The sequence below is a fragment of the Colobus angolensis genome, unplaced genomic scaffold, assembly GCF_000951035.1.
Source record: "Colobus angolensis palliatus isolate OR3802 unplaced genomic scaffold, Cang.pa_1.0 Scaffold44, whole genome shotgun sequence".
Lineage (NCBI taxonomy): Eukaryota > Metazoa > Chordata > Mammalia > Primates > Cercopithecidae > Colobus > Colobus angolensis.
In genome coordinates, this window is record NW_012117821.1 from 6,505,569 (window position 1) to 6,513,836 (window position 8,268).

General features: G+C 40.0%; 2 protein-coding genes across 5 annotated transcripts in view; one reads left to right on the plus strand and one right to left on the minus strand.

Moving 5' to 3' along the window:
* Positions 1 to 297, plus strand: part of USMG5 (up-regulated during skeletal muscle growth 5 homolog (mouse)) — a 7,551-nt gene extending 7,254 nt beyond the window's left edge. For all 3 annotated transcript variants that reach the window (XM_011957356.1, XM_011957358.1, XM_011957357.1), the window contains one exon: positions 181 to 297. The gene's annotated coding sequence lies outside the window, so the exon portion shown is untranslated. The remainder of the gene's footprint in view (positions 1 to 180) is intronic.
* The window catches only part of TAF5 (TAF5 RNA polymerase II, TATA box binding protein (TBP)-associated factor, 100kDa), a 21,928-nt gene continuing 13,941 nt past the window's right edge, over positions 282 to 8,268 (minus strand). The window contains exons 6-11 of one of the 2 annotated variants that reach the window (XM_011957354.1): positions 7,451 to 7,571; positions 5,949 to 6,078; positions 3,834 to 3,998; positions 2,002 to 2,179; positions 1,653 to 1,830; positions 282 to 1,342 (exon numbers count right to left, since the gene is read on the minus strand). In XM_011957354.1, coding sequence (XP_011812744.1) covers positions 1,125 to 1,342; positions 1,653 to 1,830; positions 2,002 to 2,179; positions 3,834 to 3,998; positions 5,949 to 6,078; positions 7,451 to 7,571 — 990 coding nt within the window. In that variant the 3' untranslated portion in view covers positions 282 to 1,124. The remainder of the gene's footprint in view (positions 1,343 to 1,652; positions 1,831 to 2,001; positions 2,180 to 3,833; positions 3,999 to 5,948; positions 6,079 to 7,450; positions 7,572 to 8,268) is intronic. The other variant, XM_011957355.1, reaches the window with a different exon arrangement.

An 8,268-nucleotide genomic window follows, 5' to 3' on the forward strand; every position in this document is an offset into this window, starting at 1 on the left:
TCTCAAAAAAAGAAAAAAGTATTAATCTGAGATAGACTTTAATTTTTTTGGTGTCACATCTTTGACAATCTAATAAATTCGCATTCAGTTTCAATGGGTTCATGTTATCTTAGTAATTCTTGAATGTCTTAAAAGTAAAGCTGACCACATTTCTATCTAAACTGTTTGCTTTGTTTATAGGATTTTAAACTGTCTACAGTTCTTAACCTCATCTGTTAAGTTCCCATGCCTGGAGAAGCTAATCCCAACTCATCATGTGATAATTCAATTTGTACAATAAATTATGAACCTGGAAAAGCTGGTTGTCTTTATTTACAAGATATCAAAAATATAAAAACTGTACAAAATGCAACAAAGGCAAAAACTGGCAGTGACTTGGTCTAAATCTTTTAGTTTCCCAAAGCAAGGCTCAGTACTGGAGGTAAGCAACTGAAATGTCTGTCTGACTTCAAGTGTACTAGGTTGTATGTAGCTGTTTTAGCTGAAGTAGAACATGGAAGCTAAATTTCTTCACCTGGTTTATCGAGTGTTTGGGTGCACTCAAAACTCAACAGGTATATAAATTCAGATGTCAGTGGATGGTTGTACTTCATCTAGATCTAACAAAGGAACCCTACCAGTTACATACATTCGACTAATCGTGGGCCAAGAAAAAAAAAGTTAGTGGATCATTTAACAGTTTTTGAGTGCCGTACAGTAACTACGTTTTTACAGCAGAAACATACATGCTCATAGGATTCTTCAGCTAAAATTCAAGATGATAGTATATTTCTGAATTTGAATCTTGAAGCAGGATGAATTATTGAAATCAACTTTTTTTCTAAACGTAATAAATTAAAATAGCATTTGAACAGAAAATGCATAGTTTCCACACAATCCAAAGCACCATAAATGTCCCCTCCATGATCATAATACAATACCTCTTACTCAACTAACGGAAATCAGTCAAATGTGGTTGCTATAGAAACGTGGAACTGTCCCGTTCAGATTTTCCAAGCAGCATACTTCCAGATCCATATAGACAAAAACATTCTTTGTAGCTTAAATATTAATCACTGAGGTATTTGCTTTTAGTCTCCCTTTTCAAAAACAGTAGCTTCCAAAAGGTCTTTAATACCGACGGTTTATTGTGGACTATAAGCTCCTGCAGCTAGAACCAGGTTTCTTCGAGTAAAATGAAGGTGTACAACTGGTGTTGATTTGGTCATATATGTTCCCAGCAACAACTCCTGTGAATTCTCAGGTAAATTTATATGCCCAGTGGCTGTAGTAAAGTCATCGGTCTCTAAATCCTCAAAGGCTTTGATAGCATCCCATAATCGAACTGTATTATCCATTGAACCTAAGGGGAAGTCAAAGGAAACCATTAGTTGCATCCATCATATTTACATTCGGACATTTTGTCCAGTACACTTTATGTATCTACTGTACATTTTGGGTGAAAAATCTAAATCTGACCAACAACTCTATTCCTTCCTAAGGAGCATTTCAAGCGATACTTTAACCTGAGAAGTAATTCATGTATAGGGTGACACTCTGGAATCATAGCTAAAGGGAAGCAAAACCTAAAACACAAGGACTTAGTTTTGCAATCGTCAACACTGTTTCCTCTTAACATAGCATTTACCATAAAGCCATTAATAGTCATTTACCTGATGCCAAAATTTCACCATCTCTACTAAACCTAAGTGAACAGACTGTATCAGTGTGGCCTTTTAATTCTCCAACCATCAAACCATGTCCAATATCCCAAAGAAGTACTCTGCCATCTGTTGCTCCTGTAGCCAGGAATCTCCCATTGGGAGAAAATGTCAAGGAATGAATTGGTCCCTACAAAAGAAGTTCATAGAAAGGATCAAAGTAAAGTATGTCTAGGAAGATAAGACAAAATTTTAGTTTTGTAGTAAGAATGGTGTCTGCAAAATTTATGTGTCACTTGTTTAAAAAATATTTTTATCTTGAAAGCAACCTTGGATGCTGGAATAAGAGTGTATAAAATACCTTGTGTCCAGTGAAGATCCTTACACAGTTACCATTTAGGACGTCCCAGAGTCGCACAGTTCTGTCTGCAGAGCCCGTAGCAACATAATTAGAATTTGGATGGAATCTGGTACAATTCACATCAGCAAGATGGCCAGCAAATATTCTCAAAGGCTGATAGTGGTCTGTAGCCCAGAGCCTTTTATAAAGTTATTGAAAGCAAAAGACAACAATTAGTACATAGCTGTGAAATGCCAAAAATCCATACGAAATAAACACAGAAACATCCATATGAAAAGTTAGTTCTGAGTGGGCCCCCCACTTACTAGTTAACTGAGGGGAAGAAGAATGAGGCTCAGTCCTGAGAGTTCATCTGGTACAATTTTTTTTTTTTTTTTTTTAAGCTGAGTTCTTGGCCGGGCATGGTGGCCCACGCTTGTAATCCTAGCACTTTGGGAGGCTGAGGCAGGTGGATCATGAGGTCAGGAGTTTGAGACCAGTCTGACCAACATGGTGAAACCCCATCTTTACTAAAAATACAAACAATTAGCTGGGAATGGTGGCACACACCTATAATCCCAGCTACTCAGGAGGCTGAGGCAGGAGAACTGCTTGAACCCCGAAGGTAGAGGTTGCAGTGAGCTGAGATGGCGACACTACACTCCAGCCTGGGCAACAGAGCGAGACTCTGTCTCAAAAAAAAAAATTCTGAGGTCTTGCTCTGTTGCCCAAGCTGGATTCAAACTCAGGGTTCCAGCAATCCTCCCACCTCAGCCTCCTCAGTAGCTGGGACTACAGGCATGTACCACTGTAGCCAGCCAAAACTTAAGTTCTAGAACTCCAATACTCTGTATATTCTTCCTCCCCTATTCCTAGTCTAAACCACATAAAAGTATTTTCCCCTTGTTCTGGCCACCAAATAGTTGTTTTCTTTTGTTTTGAGACGGTCTCACTCTGTCACCCAGGCTGGAATGCAGTGGTACAATCTCGGCTCACTGCAACCTCCACCTCCTGGGTTGAAGCAATTCTGCCTCAGCCTCCTGAGTAGCTGAGACTACAGACACGTGCCACCACACCCGGCTAATTTTTGTATTTTTTCTTTTTTTTTCAGTAGAGACAGGGTTTCGTCATGTTGGCCAGGCTGGTCTGGAACTCCTGGCCTCCCAAAGTGCTGGGATTATAGGCGTGAGCCATTGCACCTGGCCAAATAGTTTCTAACCTGAACTACCTTATCCTCAACTTCTAAGAAGATGACAGAGAAACATAAAGGTGCTCACAGTGGTATGGAAGACAAGGTTAAGCATCTGATGGGGGTGGAAGGGAGGACTGTTAATTGTTTTTTAAAAACCAGGATTCATATAGATGTAATTGCAGATATAATAATACTCCTGCCCCAATTTCTTTTTTTTCTTTTTTTTTTTTGAGACGAAGTCTCGCTCCTGCCCCCAGGCCGGAGTGCAATGGTGCGATCTCAGCTCACTGCAACCTCCGCCTCTTGGGTTCAAACGATTCTCCTGCCTCAGCCTCCTAAATATCTGGGATTACAGGCGACTACCACCACGCCCAGCTAATTTTTGTATTTTTAGTAGAGAAGGGGTTTCACCACGTTGACCAGGCTGGTCTCGAACTCTTGACCTCAGGTGATCCGCCCACCTCGGCCTCCCAAAGTGCTGGGATTACAGGCGTGAGCCATTGCGCCCGGCCCCAATTTCAAATAAGTTATAAATGCAAAAGCTTCTCAGAAAGTTGATCCTCAACAATGGAAGTGTAAATGAATTTGGCTGCTGTAATTCCCAACAAGAAACCATTCTGTTCATTGAATACACCCAGTCATAAGATCACAGTGTTCTTACCGAGCTACTCGGTCATGGCCCCCTGACACAAAATAATATCCATATGGAGAAAATTGTGTGTCCCATACTGGATAGTTGTGTCCTTTATATCCCACCAAACAAGTAAATGTTTGAAGGCTCCACAATCTAACAGTTCCATCCTCTGAAGAGGAAAGCAGATAGTTCCTGAGAGAAGAGAAGGTGATATATTTGACTCCCAGAGTAACCTTTGGTCACCTGTCCAGTTTTATATACATTTGAATACATTAAATGTTTTATATACACTTGAATATTTTACATACATTTGAATATATTAAATATAGCTAACATGCTATATCTCACTTTTAATTCATTCATGCAATTCACAGTAGGTATCAACTGAAAGAACTACTATGTTAGCTCTGACACTCTACATATACCGAGCACCTACTGAATGAGGTAAGATGATACAGAAACTTACGGAAAATCAGTTCTTTACAAGAAAAAAGTACCGAGGTAATTAACAAAGTATAGTCAAGTAAGGTCAATTGAGAAAGTTTAAGAAATGTGATATGTCACTTAAAACTCAACAATTTTTGACCCTAAAATAAAGATGCTATTTTCCTATGCTGTGTAAGCTATTTAAGAATTAAAAAGGAAATGTCTTTTGAAAAAAAAAAAACACACTATAGACATGCTAATAATTCTCTACCTTTTTCAAGGATAAACATAACAGATTGGTAGTCAGAAGGTATTACAATTTTCACTGAAATCAGACGTTTCCCTCAAGTAAAAATGTATCATCTGGCAAAACCTTATCAAACAACAAAAAACCTAATTCTCAAAGTTTCATAATGATGAAATCTTGATGAATGGAAGGCTATTATCTTTTTTTCTTTTCTTCTTTTTTTGAGATGGAGTTTAGCTCTTCTTGCCCAGGCTGGAGTGCAGTGGTGCAATCTCGGCTCATTGCAACCTCTGCCTCCCAGGTTCAAGTGATTTTCCTGCCTCAGCCTCCCAAGTAGCCAGGATTACAGGCAGGCACCACCATGCCCTGCTAATTTTTGTACTTTTAGTGGAGACGGGGTTTCCCATGTTGGCCAGGCTGGTCTCGAACTCCTGATTCTCAGGTGATGCGCCAGTCTTGGCCTCCCAAAATACTGGGATTACAGGCGTGAGCCACTGTCCCTGGCCTGAAAGTTATTATCTATCCAAGTAATATACTAAGGGTATTATGAATACAAAACACCCTCCCCCCATTTTTACAGTGTTAGAGATCATGAAAAATAGGCAAATACCTATACACATAGGATGACATTGTAATCATACACCTAAAGGGAAACAAAACCAATTTCGAATTTCCTTTTTCATTTACTCTTAGTACTTTTGATTATAGAAAGATAAATCCTCAATTACTAGCTAATATGCCATTAATGTCAGGAATTTGTCTTAAATTTGATGAAGCAGCCAGAAGACACAATGCAGGGACCCAATGAAGCATTTCAACCCCTAATGGAGTTCTATAAAACTAAAGCTTTGGTTGGTTATTTACCATTGGGTAACAAATAAAAATAATTAAAAAAAAAAAAATACCAAAGCTAATTTTTAAAACCAGTAAGCCCTGAAACTATGCATTTTGATTCTATAAATTTGAGTATACAGACTGGGCGCACGCCTGTAGTCCCAGCACTTTTGGGAGGCCAAGGTGGGCAGATCACCTGAGGTTGAGAGTTCAAGACCAGCCTGACCAACATGGAGAAACCCCATCTCTACTAAAAATACAAAATTAGCCAGGTGTGGTGGCGCAGGTCTGTAATCCCAGCTACTCGGGAGGCTGAGCCAGGAGAATCACTTGAACCCAGGAGGCAGAGGGTGCGGTGAGCCGAGATCACTCCATTGCACTCCAACCTGGGCAACAGGAATGAAACTCCGTCTTAAAAAAAAAAAAAAAAAGAGTATACATTGAATTGCTACCGTGTACAAACATCAGGATTCAAAGATGAATTAGCAAACGGCAAGATTCTAAAAGATAATGGACGACAGCCATGAGATTTTTATCAGAATTTTCCCAGTATTTGCATAATGTTTCCAGTAGTTGACTTTTATATAATTTCAATATAACATAGCAGTATTTAATTTTTATTGTTTGTATTTTACCTATCCGGACTGAAGCTGGCTCCATAGACAGGCCCACTGTGACCATACAAAATCTTCAACTCACTTGCTGTTTTCTCATCCATGATTCTTTCTAAGACATCATCTGATTCTTTGTCTATAAGACTAAGATCTAAAATGGTCCAGAAATATTGATGTTTTAAAAGTACATTCATCAAAACTTTTAAAGTAATCATACCACAGTTCAGGAGAGGAATTAACATTTGAAAATTTCCTCCTATATACCAACCACACTGTGCTAATCCCTCTAAATTAGGTGGTATCATCTCAGCATATAAGAGAAGAAATTGACATTCAGAACAGATAATTTGCTAGAGTGCACACAGCTACTCAGTGTGGGAACCAGGACTGAAACTCAGTTTTGCTCACTATGCCACAGTGTTTCACAAAAATGAAAACTATGAGCCAGGCATGGTGGCTCACACCTGTAATCTCAGAACTCCGGGAGGCTAAGGTAGGCAGATTGCTTGAGCCCAGGAGTTCGAGACCAGCCTGGACAACATGGAGAAACCCTGTCTCTATAAAAAATAAAAAATTAGCCAGTGTGGTTGCACACACCTGTAGTCCCAGCTACTCAGGAGGCTGAAGTGGGAGGATCACTTCAGCCCAGGGATAGGAGGCTGCAGTGAGCCGTGATCACACCACTGCATTCTAGCCTGGGCAATGCAGTGAGACCCCATCTAAAAATAAAAATTAAAAAAACCTATAGACTTATTAAAATAATTTAAAATACATTGTTTTATTTAAATAATAAACTTTATCTCAGGCCAGGTGTGGAGGCAGGAAAATCACTTGAACCCGGGAGGCAGAGGTTGCAGTGAGCCACGTATAATTCTGGCACTTTGGGAGGCCACACAGGCAGATCACTTGAGGTCAGGAGTTCGAGACCAGCCTGGCCAATATGGTGAAACCCCATCTCTACTAAAAATACAAAAATTACCTGGGCATGGTGGTGGGCACCTGTAATCCCAATTACTGGGGAGCTGGGGAGGCTAAGGCAGGAAAATCTCTTGAAACTGGGAGGTGGAGGCTGTAGTGAGCTAAGACTGCACCACTGCACTCTAGCCTGGGTGACAGGGCGAGACTCTGTCTCAAAAAAACAAAAACAAAAAAACTTTCAAATAAAATCCTGACCTTATTTGTTCTTTATTAGCCATTTTTATGGCTAAAACAGGAAGTACCATCCCTTATTTAAAGATTTTTCAAGATTTACAAGCAATCCTAAAATGTTAGATTTTTAACTTTAAGTTTTTTAGCCTAATACTCACTCTACAGATGAGAAAACTGAGGCCTAAAGAAATTAAACCAGTCTAGTATCCCAGTCACTCCAAAGCTTTTTTCACTGTTGGGAATGTTAGAATCTTGAGTTAAAGTAAAATCAAGTAAATTTCTGTAAAGAACACAATCTTCTGTGTATTTTCCATGGAATCAAGATTGGTGTAGACTAATGGCAAGTTCACATTCCAAAAGGTCATCTCAGTTACCTGATGCTTGTTTGACACTACGAAGCTTTTTGGGTGTTACAGACCACACTCTGACAGTTGAATCTGCAAAACCTCCAGCAATCAGACTAGAATCATCAGTGACATCCACTGCAGTGAGACCCTGCCAATAAAAGGTTTAGACTAAACAATACTATTTTAGGGTATTCAGAGTACAGAACAGGAAGCAAATGTTAATCATCTTCACACTATACTAAATATATCCTCAACACCCTATTTTAAGGAATATATAAAGACTTTTTAAATCCTTGATTTAAAATATTGGCCAAGCACAGTGACTCACGCCTGTAATCCCAACAATTTGGGAGGCCGAGGCAGGTGGATCACCTGAGGTTGGGAGTTCGAGACCAGCCTGGCCAACATGGTGAAACCCCATCTCTACTAAAAATACCAAAATTAGCTGGGCAGGGTGGTGGGCGCCTGTAATTCCATCTACTTGTGAGGCTGACGCAAGAAAATCACTTGAACCCAGGAGACAGAGGTTGCAGTGAGCCTAGATCGTGCCATTGCACTCCAGCCTCTGTCTCAAAAAATAAATAAATAAATAAAATAACATATTGTTTGGCCAGGCGTGGTGGCTCATCCCTGTAATCACAGCACTTTGAGAGGCTGAGGCGGGTGGATCACCTGAGCTCAGGAATTTGAGGCCAGCCTGGCCAATCTGGTGAAACCCCGTCTCTACTGAAAATACAAAAATTAGCCAAGCATGGTGGCTCATGACTATAATCCCAGCTACTTAGAAGGCTGAGGCAGGAGAATCACTTGAACTGGGAGGCAGAGGTTGCAGTGAGCCGAGATCG